The following is a 14078-nucleotide window of genomic DNA, read 5'->3' as shown; positions in this document are numbered from 1 at the left end:
GTGCCTCTAGGCTGGGAGGAAAGGAGGGAGAAGGACGCAGAGGGGCCGGTGCGCTGAAGAGGGCTGCAGCCCCCCTGAGCCCTTCGCTCGCTGGCTCGTTGGCCCTGGGCTAAGAATACAGCTGAGGGGGCAGATGTATTTCCTTCATAGCTTAGCTGCTGTGGTGGTAGGAATCTGACCTTTGGTCGTTGCGCATCTCCAGCGTTCCCTTCTGTGGCGGGGAGGAGCGGGTCTGTGCTGGCTGCCACGGCCTAGCCCACGTCAGAAAGCTGTCGGCAACCCTATTACCTGACAGGCCCGTCAGAAGAGCAGGTCTGCAAGGAATTCGGGAGTTTCAATTCCCGGGCTCGGCACCAGCGTTGGAGGTTAAAACGCTGTCACTGGGCATTCCACAAATAGTTGCCGGGCACTGAGCGAGGCCTGGAGAATGACCGTGGGTGCTGGTCATGGGCTGGGCCAAAGACCCTGAACTTGCAATTTGAGAGAAGAGTATCACTGGCCTGCGGCTTGGGTAGAAGTTCAGATTCGCCTCCTGGCATGTTGGCCTCATGTTAATTTGACTTTGTCTAAAACAGGACTGCAGTGGACAGCATTTTCCTCTGCATCCAGGTCTCTCCACACTAATTACTGTTTTCTGTACGTTGGATGTATTTGGCTATAGTAGAGGTTGGCGTCTGATGCAAAGATCTGACTCATTGGAAAAGACCCTGATGCTGGGAAAGATTGAAGGCAGAAAGAGAAGAGGGTGGCAGAGGGTGTGATGGTTGGATGGCATCACTGACTCAATGGACATGAATTTGAACAAACTCCGGGAGACAGGGAAGAATAGGGAAGCTTGGCGTGCTGCAGTCCATGGGGTCACAAAGTTGGACACGACCTAGTAACTGAACAGCAGCAACAGAGGTTGGCAAGCAATGGCCTGCAGATCCAGCTGGGTCCACTGCCTGATTGTGTAGACAAGATTTTAAGGTGAACAGGCCACACCCACTCCTTTACATTTTGAATGAGGCTGGTTTTGTGCAAGATGGCAAACTTCAGCAGTTGCCATGGAAACCATATGACCTGAGAAGCCTAAACTATTTACAGTTTGACCCTTCACAGATAATTTGCCAACCTCTGTGCTGAAGCTCTCATAAGAACTGGTATCAGAATTGTATTGAAACGGGCTCTGCTCTCAAATGGCATTCTGGTTGGCACACTATAATGGCTCATGTGGACACAGTTGTCCACCTTATTCCTTGGTGTGGCCTAGATAAAGATACCCTAAGGACCCCCTCCCCACCCTCCACCATCGTCTACAGCTACTAATTTACTCCCCCTGAGCTCAGCCTTTTGATGGGGTTATTTGTACTGTACAGAGCTTTTATATCAACATTCTTATTTGAACATTACACAGTCCTCTGAGGTAGTTGGTCCCTCTTGTTAGCCAGTTAAGCAGGGGGTACCCAGGCCTGTTTTGATGGAGCACATGGCCTAGCCTGGCTGGGGCCACAGCCTGTAGGTTTAAGGTACATACTGTCAGTAGCATTCCTTGCTGAAGAAAGGGTAACGTCTCATCTTGATCTCTTTATCCAAGGGATTATCTGGAGTAGTCTTTTAACATTTCCAAATTTATTTTGGCTGGTTTGCTTTGAATTTCTACTTTCTGTATTTCTTTAGTTATATTTACATCCTGTGTGCTTTCTTTTGAGATTTATTGAGGTTTTTTTTGTTGTTGCCCTACTGCATAATTGGTAAGACTATCCCATGTGTGTTTGAGAATTTTATCATCACTATAGAGACATAAAATAATGTATATCTTAAAAAAAACAAACAAACAAAAAATAAAATAAAATAATGTATATCTTATCATATTTTTGATCTACTTGATTTACCTATTCTGAGAGGGGTGTGCTGAAGTCTCCCACTGTGCTTGTAGCTGTATCAGTTTCATCTTATACTTCAGTCATTTGTTGCTTTATATTTTTTCCAGGTCACCCTGTGCACAGAGGTTTATGACTTTTGTTTCTTTATGATAAACTGGAAATACCATGAACTAACCTATGAAATATCCCTCTTTGGCCATCTTCATCTTTTCAGTTTGAATTCCATTTGTCTGATGCTATTATTATTTATATCTTTTTGTTAATTTGCCTGGTGCCTCTTTTAAAAAATGTTCTAACTTCTAACTGTTGTTGGTTTTAGGTGTCTCTCTCATATCAGGCTCTAGATAGGAATCACATAATTCAGGATGGAATTCTACATCTTATAATGATTGACATCACTGTGACTGATAATACAGTTGAATTTATCCTACATTCATCATGTGTGTGTGTGTTATTTATTGTGCTTCAGGTTGAAAACTTTCTTCTTCAACTTTGTATTCCCAGAGCTCAAAACAGTAGATTTTTAGCCAAGACCCGCTGAATAAAAACTTCCTTGATTCCTTAATTCTGGTTTGATTAGAGAACTAACTTATGGAAAATTAACTCAGTTGTAATGAGATTGGCATTAAAATTCAAGTTCCTGGTAAAAGAAGTTTTGAGAAGAATTTAGTGACGGTATTAAATTTAAGAGACTTTTCCTATGGATGTAGTTTCAACTTGTATGATTTTGAGTTTTCTGTAAATGTGAGGCCTGGCAGAAGTTTCTGTTATTAATGAGAGTGGAGGTAGAGATCAAGGAAAAGATCTCAGAATTGGAGAAAGAAATCTAGGATGTTGCCTGCACCAGCCGTGCTCCTTCTAAGGGTGTGCCTTGAAGGACATTCCCTGTGATCTCTGTTTTAGTTCTATACTTAGTTCTAGGTTTATTTTTGTGGCTCAGATTTCTTTATGTTTCCAGCTTCACCTACCAGACTGCTGGATAATTGCTTTATTAAAAATGTAGAGTCTTCCCTGGTGGTCCAGTGGCTAAGACTCCATGCTCCCAATGCGGGATGCCTGTGTTTGATCCTTGGACGGGGAACGAGATCCCACATACTGCAATGAAGATCCCAGTGCAGCCAAATAAATAAATTAAAATAAATATTAAAAAGATAATATTGTGGCGGCGGTAGGTTTGTTGCAGACTGCTCCTCCAGAAGAACCACCGCACTGGGTGTGAGTGAGTGATAGTCGCTCAGAGTGAAGGTCACTCAGTCATGTCCAACTCTTTGTGACCCCATGGACTGTAGCCCATCAGGATCCTCTGTCCATGGAATTCTCCAGGCAAGGATACTGGAGTCGGTTGCCATTTCCTTCTCCTACTACACTGGGTAGAGTGGTTCAATGAGAGATGTGGTTCAATGAGAGATGTGAAAATGAAGTCAGGATGGCTCACAGCCCATTAGATATCCTTTTCTAACCTTAATTGATAAAGAAATTGCAAAGATTAAAAAAAAGTATATGGTCCATCAAGGTAGAAAGAACACCAGACTAGAACCAAGGGCCTCCCAATGTTGGCCATGCCAATGGGGCTCAGTCGAACATCTCCGGAAATCTTTCTCAGTACAAAGGGCCTGGGTTAGCTGATCCCACAGGCTTCTTCCAACTCTAAATGCTTCCAGAAGATTCTTCCAATCTTCCATGAAACTCTAGTCACAGTTGACCTAATCAGCATCCCTTAAAATTCTTCCATTAACTACTTGCAACTCAAACCAGGGTCATCTTCGTGAAGTATTGATGATAAGCCATCCAGATTTCACGTTTTTTCCTACCGTGCTAAGCACAGGCATGTATTTTTCTAAGCCAGTGTACATTAGTCTGTTCCTGACTGTGGAGGAGCAGACCCTGGGTCTTCTCTATCTGATCTTCCTTGTTTAGGGCAGCACCCACTCCCAGGATTCTTTGGCACTTGGAAGGAGGGGTGCAGGAAGGAAGGATGTCAAGGCCCCTGGAGGTCTCCAGGGGGAACCTGGCGGGTTCCTGTCTCTGATGCCAAACCCAGGTTTTTGCCTCTTGTCAGTTCCTTCTGGAATTGACATTCACTTGTAGTAGAGGGTGAACTACAGAGTTCTCTTTCTTGCCTGAATTTCAGTTGGACGCTTGGAGATTTGATCTAAGGCTGATGGTTCAGCTAAGATAAGGAATTGTCATTTGTGCTCCTATCTGATGACCAGACTGAGCGCTGACCTCTCTGAGATGAGCTGGGAACAGACAGTGTGGCTGAGCGAGTGGTTCATAGCTAAATAAAGCATGCTCTTCCCATCAGCATCTTCTTCCAACTTTCTACAAAATTAGTTTTGGCTCCAACGTCATTTTCTTCGTCCCAGCCTTCCCCAGGATCTCTCTGACTCCTTGGGGGATGCTGACATTTTGAACGGGTGGTTTGGAACTATTCTTAGAATCCAGGGGCTCCAAGAAGCCCTTCAAACCCCCTGAGGACAGAGAGAGAGAGGAGGCAGAGGGCAGGGTTCAGAGCCCCTTGAACATACGCATATGTGTGTAAGTAACTCATTTGGCTAAAAGACTGGAAGGAAATTTAATATATTTTAACTTGATTTTAGCTCCTTGCGGTGGGACTGAGTATTTTCTTACAACATTTTCTTAAAATGTCTACAATTAAACATGTATTAATACCTCTTTTTTTTCCTCCAAAAGAAAGCATGAAATAAAGAATGACTTTTAAGAGTGGGAAAGTGAATAGCCTGAGTTTCATTCAGAAGAGGGCTGCTGCTCCTGCCTGGGGGTGGGTGTGGCTTTCTGCTGCCCAGGCCACGCCCCCTGGCAGAGCCCCGCCCCTCTGGCTGGCCCGCGCTGCCTTTTCCTAACCCCTGGTCTCCTCCCGTAGAATGGCTGCAGTCTGTCCAGGCCACCATGATCCTGTCCATCATCTTCAGCGTTTTGTCTCTGTTCCTGTTCTTCTGCCAGCTCTTCACCCTCACCAAGGGCGGCCGGTTCTACATCACTGGGGTCTTCCAGATCCTCGCTGGTAAGTTGGAGAGGACCAAGTCCCCGTGGGGGCTGGGGCCCCCAGACTGCATGCAGGATGGTCAGTCAGGTGGGCGTGGCTCCAGAATGACTGACGTGCGTGAGCCCTCCCCCTGGATGGATTTCATACAGCACAGGGGTGTGTGTGGGTGTGAATCAGGGAACTCTCCATGGAAAGGGGTGAATGGGGAATAGGACTTAGGGGCTCTGGAAGGAGGGTCCCTAACCGTGGGACGGAGCTACAGTCCAGGATGCATCCTCGGAGGTAAATGTTGAGAGTGCCCATAGAGCAGAGGCCAGTCTCGAGGCTGGATTTCTGTAGCTCATATTGTGTGCCCTGGGAAGCACCCCTACTCCAGTGTGGAAATGGCCCCTATGTACTGCCCCGATTGCTCTAGGGTATGTGTCTCCCTCTCTAAGCAGTGGTGGAGCCACCTGCCAAATCTTTCTCTCCTTTACTCCAGCCCCTGGAGTCCACTGGGCTCTTGTTTACCGGCATCTTCCTTTTGTGTAACATGTAATGCGTGGTCAGTTCCAGACATGGGGCCGTGACACCAAGGTCTGCTCTGCCCTCTCCCTGAACTGCCTCGAGCAACCCCCTCCGCACAGGTTATTCACACGGTCTATGTGCAGAGTCCTAGACGTGACGCCCTCCCACTCTTGTTTCTGGATACTGGCCCTTGTCTCGCTTTGTTGCCTCTTATCCTTCTGTCCGTCGATGACCAGCTGACTGAGTCCTCAGGGCACCAGAGAGACATAGGAGGTGGATGTGGTGGATTCTGTAGTCCAGGCTAATAACCCACAAACCCCATATGTGCTGGAGTACATCTGGGGACTGTAAAGTAGTCTCAATTCTGACCCCTGATTGGGCAGTGGGTAGCATCTCTTGTTTAGTTGCTAGATCACAAGTAGTCATTGGAGGGTTGAAAACAGCCCACATGTCCTAATGGATGGATGGACGAGCAGGCAGATCTCATGGCTTATGCAGGGCTGTATGACAAGACACAGCCTGAAGTTGGACGTCGATGACCCTTTTCTAGAAGACAGAGAGTTACCTTTCCCTGGAGAAAGGAAGTAAACAAGAAGACCATTTCTCCTCAAATCCCTAAATACAGCAGGTCAATGTGCACAGTTTGGAATTTCAAAATCAAATAGGGCTTGGCTAGTTGCACAGGTTTCATTATACCAGCTAAGCTTCTCAGGTGTTGCCAGCTTTATTAAAGTACTAATTCTGCCGTGAGAAATCATTTCTGGGGATGTTAGGAGCAGAGACCATCAGTCACCCCATTTCCAGAAGTAACAGAGAAGTAGGATGTATTCTGGGATTTCTTTTTTGGCTCCCTATTTACCGTTTGATATCAGAAGTGATCATCTCCTTTGTATCAATGTCTGTGTCCTCAAGAAAAAGGGACACAGACTTAGGAAGCAGAAGTTTCATAAAATATTCATATTTGCTGTATACATTCTTGTTATGTTACTGATAAATAAGCTGAGACTAGGAGAGGCTACATGAAAGCACAGCTCATGCACAGACACTAGGATGTCCCCGTTCCCTCCCATCCCACAGGGAATGAATGTATAGAGATTCAGAATCCACTCCAGTTTTTAATGAACACAAGATCCAAGGCAGAAACTACTTTTTGTGTGATCTTTCATTGAACCTGATTGACCATGGAGGATGAGTTCAAATCTACATCCTTTTTGATCCCCAAGTTCCCAAACATCTGTGATGAATGAGTCTCTGTGTCAGAACTGATGAGTAGTTAGACTGAAAGCATCAGACAGAGTGAACTTATTGTTGAAGGGGCATGTCAAGGCAGGTAGTATTCTATCTTTTTTCCTCTGAGATATTTTAGCTTAAAATTCTCTAACAATGTCTTTTTAGCAAGGTCATTTTCAGTCAAAACTAGAGTCCAGAGATGAGTACTTCCTTGCAGTCTGAACACTCTTAGGCACTGAGTTTTTCTAATCTAAAGTTTATTTACTCATTCCTGCTTATTTCACCGTTTGGATTCTTCTCCGAACTCAGTCCAAGCAGTTCGGTACTCTGCTACAGAAACCTGAATTTAGAAGCCCTTGATTTGTTCTTGCATTATCCCTTCCAGATCTAGCTTCTTATCTCTCATGAGACTTCATTTTCGGTTATTGGTTTGTCAGCTTAGCAGTCCATTTGTGAATAGGAAGCTACTGAACTAGAAATGTTGATCCAGAATGGCAGTTGTACTCTATACGTCTAAGAATGTTCTGTGCTTGTTCCCTCCGGGCAAAAGAACCCGAGAGCTGGTCTAAGAAACCTCAACTCTCTAGAATGTTGCATTTGAACTTGCTGAAGCATCTTTTCACTCTAGTTGGGATCTAAGAGAGTGGGGACTTCCCTTAGAGATTTCGTGACTTTTAGCATCTGACAACCCTGCTCTTGTGTGTTTCTCATCTCATGATCTAAAGGATCCAGGAACTAGGGAGATTTGGGACAGTGACTACAGTCATGCAATTAAAGGATGGTTGCTCATTGGAAGGAAAGCTATGGCAAACCTAGACAGCATATTAAAAGGTAAAGACATCACTTTGCCAACAAAGGTCCATCTAGTCAAAGCTATGGCTTTTCCAGTAGTCATGTATAGATGTGAGCGTTGGACCATAAAGAAGGCTGAGTGCCAAAGAATTGATGCTCCTGAACTATGATGCTGGTGAAGACTCTTGAGAGTCCCTCGGATTGCAAGGAGACCAAACCAGTCAATCCTAAAGGAAATCAACCCTGAGTATTCATTGGAAGGACTGATGCTGAAGCTGAAGCCCCAATACTTTGGCCCCTGATACAAAGAGCCAACTCATTGGAAAAGACCCTGATGCTGTGAAAGATTGAAGGCAAAAGGAGAAGAGGGTGGCAGAGAAGAGGGTTGGATGATATCACCAACTCAATGGACATGAATTTGAGCAAACTCCAGGAGACCGTGAAGAACAGAGGAGCCTGGCATGCTGCAGTCCATGGGATTGCAAAGGATTGGACACGACTGAGTGGCTGAACAACAATAGCAACAAACTAGGGAGACAGTTCGGGGAGGGTCGTTGGTGATAAAGGCTGGTGATAGGCCGAGAAATTACCCCTAAATATCAAGGAACAAATCAGAAAAGCAAAACAGCCAAGCAGTAAGCAAAAAAGAGTAGAACGGAGTAAGGAAGGGAGGAAAGAAGGAAATAGGTCCACAGTTGTGGGGTGCGGTCCACAGGCATGTCGGCCACTGCAGGCAAGGTCCACTCAAGGCAGGGGAGATGCTTCTTCACACACTGCAACCTGTTGGGTGGAAGCCCCCAGAATCCGCTGAGCATCCCCGGGGCTGTTGCAGCTAGAGGGCCTGGCTGTGTGGAGTCTAGACACGCGAGTGAGCATGCAGGGAAGGCAGGTAAAAGGTTGTATGGAGCTCTTCGGCTGACTACAGACCTGGGACCTGTCTCTGCCTGGCGCTGCCTGTCTTGCTGCATCATCCCTTCTCCACTTATAATAAGCTGAGCGTCTCACCTGTAAGAACTATCTATCCTTGATTACATATTTCTCAGTTTGGCTGTTTCCTGAAGATGTTTCGAGAGGCCCCCCGTCATCCTCTTTGGTGCTTCTCAATCTTAGCTGCACATCAGAATCACAGTTTTTTAAAAGGGGGTGCTTTTAAAAAGGGCTTTCCAGGGGGTTCAGTGATAAAGAATCCACCTGCCAACGCAGGAGACACGGATTTGATCCCAAGGTTGGGAAGATCCCTTGGAGGAGGCAATGGCAGCCCATTCCAGTATTCTTGCCTGGAGAATCCCAGGGCAGGGGTGTCTGGCAGACTGCAGTCCAAGGGGTCGCAAAGAGTTGGACACAACTTAGCTGCTGAACAGCAACAGAAGGGCATTTAGAATGAAAACCTGGGGGGAGGAATAAAAACCCAGTGCCTTTTCTGTTCTGAGTGGTACGAAGTCGATTTAAGTCGGAGACCATGTTTAGAAACGCTGGTTCTGGGTGACTCATCCCAGCTGTCGCCCTGGCCCAGCCAAGGAGACATCAATTCTTTGTGAGGCTGAGGGGTGATGTGTGAGGCTGCAGGGGTCACTTGGAGGCTGAGAGTGGACAGTGGCTTACCTACTCTATGGGAACCTTGATAAATGCATCATAAATGCATCACCACCTACTGGTGGCTGAGAACACGAGCCACAGTCCCCTTATGGGGGTTAGTGTTTGACTTATCGGGATTCCTGTATGGCACTGCCTGTTCTGTATTCCAGGGCACGTCTGTTACTTAGCACACAGACAGCCTCGTAATGATATATTCCCTAAAACATCAGTCTTCCGACAACAATAATTATCAAGTGTGTCTCTTCTCATTGGCTTTGTAAGTGTATAAGCTTACGGCTTCTTGAAGCGAAGCACAAATTCCTTTACTTCTGAGATTCTCCCAGGGCGGATGTCACATAATTAAGCCATCGACTCAGTCACTGCACTTGTGTGTCCTGCTTCTTCCGGTCCCCCAGGTCACAGATGGAGTGTTTTCCCTTTGCTGTTTTTGTTTGCTGGGGAATTCTGGGCCCAGCTGGTCCACACAGGTGTCTTGGCATTTCTCCATGCTGGGTGGACATGGGCCCCATCCAGAAGCCCTGCCAGGAGGGGAGGCACCATCCTACCCTTCGGATGCTCTGTGTAAACCTCCCTCTCCCTTGGTCAGGCCTCCCCTTTGAGAGCTCTGCCCTCATTAGGTAGGTCAGACAATGACTTCGCACACTGTTGAGGTGAGCCAGGGACCTCGAGGCAAATACAGTGTGTTTCCAGCAGGTCGACACTGTCCTTCCCCTCCATGACAGGTCACCACCTATGACATCCCCATGGACACAGATGTTTTTGTGTCTCCCAGGCTTTCAGGAGGTGGAAGGTCCTGGAGCTGACCCCCTGGGGGTCCCAGGCCTGCTGTGTGGCTCTCTCAAGGTGGGGGGCAATGCAGTGGGAGTCTCCTCTCTCAGACTTGCAGAAGAACAGTCTTATCGGGGCGCTGAACGTGACACATTCCCACCTCTGCACTTTTTTCAGACAGAGCCACAGTGTCCAGTGAAATAGCCCAAATAGCAGTGAGGTTAGATGTAGGTGGTCCGGCCTGGGGGGCCCTGGACCCACAGGCATCCCACATGCTTGCTGGACTCATAATAGAGTCACTCAGAGCCTGTCAAAGCCCCTGTGTTCAGGAGGGGACAGAATGGCCTTTGTGCTGCTGGGGCTGGGGCGCTGACCTCACTGGACCCCTCCCCGCAGGGATGCTGACCGTCCTTGTGGGCAGGGACTGTCACGCTGGAACTTGCCTGCTGTGTGAGGTCCCAGGTGGAGGTTTTTCTTGTCCCTCTCACCCCAAAGGCTGCATGATCAATGAAGCAGGGGTGGGTTGACCAGTCTGCCCATCTGAGACCTTCTCACCTTCGTCTGGGCTGCAGACCAGCCTTGGGGGACCATGGGTAGCTGAAAGGGGCCTGGCGCCAGGAAGCTTGTCCGTGACGGCGTCCTGTCTTTGCTGTGTCCTTCCTCCTGCGTTCCTCCCCGACCCCGCTCCTCTCCACGTGTTCCTCTGTCTGCCCAGCGATGCCCACGGGCGTTGTTGCTCTGTCTCTCATGTATTGATCCTGCTATGGGGGTCAGCACAGGCTTCTGCCCTGTGCTTGGCGTGAGTGCCACTCAGATAAAGTGTCGCTTTCCATGGTTTCAGACCGCTACCACCCATCTGTGGAACGTTTCACAGCTTCCAGGGGCTCTGCGGCCAGCCATCTTTGCAAAGAGATGGACAGGCTTCTCTTGCCACCTAAATTCTCGCTGGTGCCCTCATGTTGACTGGCCGTGGGTGACAATTAAGGGAGATAAGGCAGGAGAGAGGCTGAGGGGCCCGTGAGGTGGGTCAGGTGGACTGGACGCAGAGAGAGACTGTTTGCTGGTTCCTGAACCTTCCCGTTCCTCCTCGCAGTTCTGAACTGGTGGCAGATTCCTGTCTGAGATGGACTTGCCTTCTCTCCCTGCAGCCTACATCCTTCTCCCTAAGAAAGAGAGAAGGGTGCCCTAGTGTGTGTGTGTGTGTGTGTGGTGTGTGTCTGTGTGTCTGTGTGTGTGTGGTGTGTGTGTGTGTGTGGTGTGTGTGTGTGTGTGTGGTGTGTGTGAGTGTGTGGTGTGTGTGTGTGTGGTGTGTGTGTGTGGTGTGTGTCTGTGTGTTATGTCTGTGTGTGTGTGGTGTGTGTGTGTGGTGTGTGGGTGTGGTGTGTGTGTGTGGTATATGTCTGTGTGTTATGTCTGTGTGTGTGTGGTGTGTGTGTGTGGTGTGTGTCTCTCTGTGTGTGTGGTATGTATGTGTGTGTGTGGTGTGTGTATGTGTGTGTGGTGTGTGTGTGTGTGTGGTGTGTCTGTGGTGCGTGTGTGTCTGTGTGTGTGGTATGTATGTGTGGTATGTATGTGTGTGTGTGGTGTGTGTCTGTGGTGCGTGTGTGTCTCTGTGTGTGTGGTATGTATGTGTGTGTGTGTATGTGTGTGTGTGTGTGTGTCTGTGGTGTGTGTGTGTGTGTGTGTGTGTGTGCTCTGTGTGTGTGCAAGTGTGAGGTGAGCTGGAGTTTGGAGGAAGAGCAGAGTGGGTGGGGGAGGTGCCCGGGGTCTTGGGGAGTCTGGGTTGGGGGTGGCGCAGGGTCCCTGCCCCATGGTGACCCCTCTCACTCCCAGCTGGTCCCTCTCCTTCCCAGGTCTGTGCGTGATGAGCGCAGCGTCCATCTACACGGTCCGGCACCCGGAATGGCATTTCAACTCGGACAACTCCTATGGCTTCGCCTACATCCTGGCCTGGGTGGCCTTCCCCCTGGCACTTCTCAGCGGTGTCATCTATGTGATCTTGCGGAAGCGTGAATGAGGCCTGGGGATGGGACGGCCGAGGCTCTGAGCTCACATGGGGAGGGAGGAAGCAAACCAGAAGCCAGGAAAACAAAACAAAACAAAACAACAAGCTAGCCAAAAACCCAAACTCAAAGCAAACCAAACAGAAAGCAGTGCGGGGGGTGGGGGGCGGTTAGTGTTGATTGAAGATGTATATAATATCGACGGTTTATAAAACCTATTTATAACACTTTTTACATATATGTACATAGTATTGTTTGCTTTACGTGTTGACCATCAGCCTTGGGTTGAACCTTAAAGTAGCTAAGGAACTTGACATCCTAACCATATAATCAAGCTCAGTTTTTTTTTTTTTTTTCGTTTTTCTTTGTTTTGCCCAGAAAGAAAGTAAACCCATCACGCCCCTTCCCCTTCATCTGAAAGAAGTTACCTCCCTCCCACTCCACCTCATTTAGAAAACCAAAGTGTGGGTAGAAACCCTGAATGGCCCGAAGCCTTTAACTGTGGGTGACCCGCTGTGTGACACACAGACACGCGCTGCCCACGCCTCTGTGTGCAGCCTTGCCTGCACTCAACAAAACCCCCGAATGGGAGCCCTCGGAGAATCGCGGCTTGTGGCTTTGGAATCCTTGCCCTGGAGAGGACGAGGTGTCCCAGTCACGCGTCTAGGTTAGAAATCGGTGACAACAAACCTACGAAGTGGTGCTATGTATTTACCATTCCTTACGATCACTAATCATCTAAACGCCTCACTGGAAATTCAGTTAACAGTTTTACAACATAAAGTTGAATGGAGACCTGAATAATTCTGTGTAATATAAATGGTTTATAACCGCTTTTGTACCTGGCTAGGCTGCTATTATTACTATAATACATAACAATGCACCGCCTTTATCACTCCCACATTTCCTTATGGTCGGAGCATCCGGACAAGCTTCTAGACCCCCTGGGATGGTGGGATCCCAGGATGGAGCGGAGTCTAGACTGTCCTCTGCCTCCAAGGACTGTCTGGCAATGACTCGTACTGGCCACCAACTGTAGATGTATATACGGGGCCCTTCTGATGCCAAGACTCCAAGACCTTGTTTTTTCCCTCTTTTTTTGCTTTGCTTTTTCTGATTTTATACCAACTGTGTGGACTAAGATGCATTAAAATAAACATCAGAGTAACTCACTGAGCTCTCACGGGTTTTTGTGGGCGAGGGTGTGAGGTGTGTGTTGGAGCAGATGGAAGAGGGTCGTGAAGCTGCTGTTGGGTAGATGATCTGGGTTGTAGTTTGGTGCTAAGGAACCAGAATTGTCACCCTTTTCCAGGCTCCCGGGGGTATCTTACACCTTCTAGAAGCCTGTGCAAACATCTGCTAGCTGGAGAGGCTAGCCCTTGTGGCTCAAACAGACCCTATAAGTGGGCTGGAGGGACTCAAGTGTTATTTAGCTGAACCGTCTTTCTCCTGTTCTGGTCTCTGATGACCCACATGGGCTCTGGAGCACCGCACACACTCACGTAATGTATGAGATGTTGGCATGAGCAGCGCTGGTCCCTAACCCTTGGGGGGCAGGTGTGATCCGGTGGATTGTCAGTGGATCACCTGCATGATGATGATGTGAGGCCAGACTTTCAGGTCAGACGTTAGTCAGCACCAGCTCTCCCCGTGCTGTCCCCAGGGAGCCGGGTCACTGTGCTGTCAGCTCCAGAGTCCCAAGCTGTGTCTCACTCACGCATTTTCTTTTACTCAATACTTTGAGCTAATGATGACCTTGCTATTCTTCAACATTATCCAGCACATATATTGATGGACATACTTCTTGATCTCCAAGGTCACATTTTAGTGACAGGCACAGCAGAGAATTAACTATGTTACAATGTTGTTGTTGTTTAGTGGCGCAGTTGTGTCCGACTCTTTGTGACCCCGTGGACTGCAGCATGCCAGGCTTCCTTGTCCTTCAGTATCTCCCAGTTTGCTCAAATTCATGTCCATTGAGTCAATGATGCCATCCAACCATCTCATCCTCTGCCACCCCCTTCCCCTCTTGCCTTTAATCTTTCCCAGCATCAAGGTCTTTTCCAATAGTCGGCTCTTCGCATCAGGTGGCCAAAGTATTGGAGCTTCAGCTTCAGCATCAGTCTTCCCAATGAATATTCAGGGTACACATAAATTAGAGACCTTGGCTTTGAACCTGCCCTCTGCCCCTTACCAGCTATGTCAGGCCAGACAGGTTCCTTAAACTCTAAGGTTCTGTTTCCTCATCTGTGAGATGAAGATGTTGATTCCAAGCTTACAGGATTATGGAGATTAAAAGGAGGTGATCAA

At 47.9% G+C, this 14078-nt stretch overlaps 1 protein-coding gene across 5 annotated transcripts in view; it reads left to right on the top strand.

Moving 5' to 3' along the window:
- Positions 1–12940, top strand: part of PMP22 (peripheral myelin protein 22) — a 28331-nt gene extending 15391 nt beyond the window's left edge. For 2 of the 5 annotated variants that reach the window (XM_012185102.4, XM_012185101.5), the window contains exons 4-5: positions 4750–4890; positions 11619–12940. In XM_012185102.4, the coding sequence (XP_012040492.1) occupies positions 4750–4890; positions 11619–11782 (305 nt within the window). In that variant the 3' untranslated portion in view covers positions 11783–12940. Of the gene's footprint in view, positions 1–4749 lie in introns of all 5 variants that reach the window. The other 3 variants (XM_060394690.1, XM_060394689.1, NM_001163047.1) reach the window with 2 other exon arrangements.
- Positions 12941–14078: the final 1138 nt, after the last annotated feature.

The sequence above is a fragment of the Ovis aries genome, chromosome 11 (genome assembly GCF_016772045.2).
Source record: "Ovis aries strain OAR_USU_Benz2616 breed Rambouillet chromosome 11, ARS-UI_Ramb_v3.0, whole genome shotgun sequence".
Lineage (NCBI taxonomy): Eukaryota > Metazoa > Chordata > Mammalia > Artiodactyla > Bovidae > Ovis > Ovis aries.
Note: the sequence above shows the minus strand (reverse complement) of the source record. Positions and strands in the feature narration are given on the sequence as shown.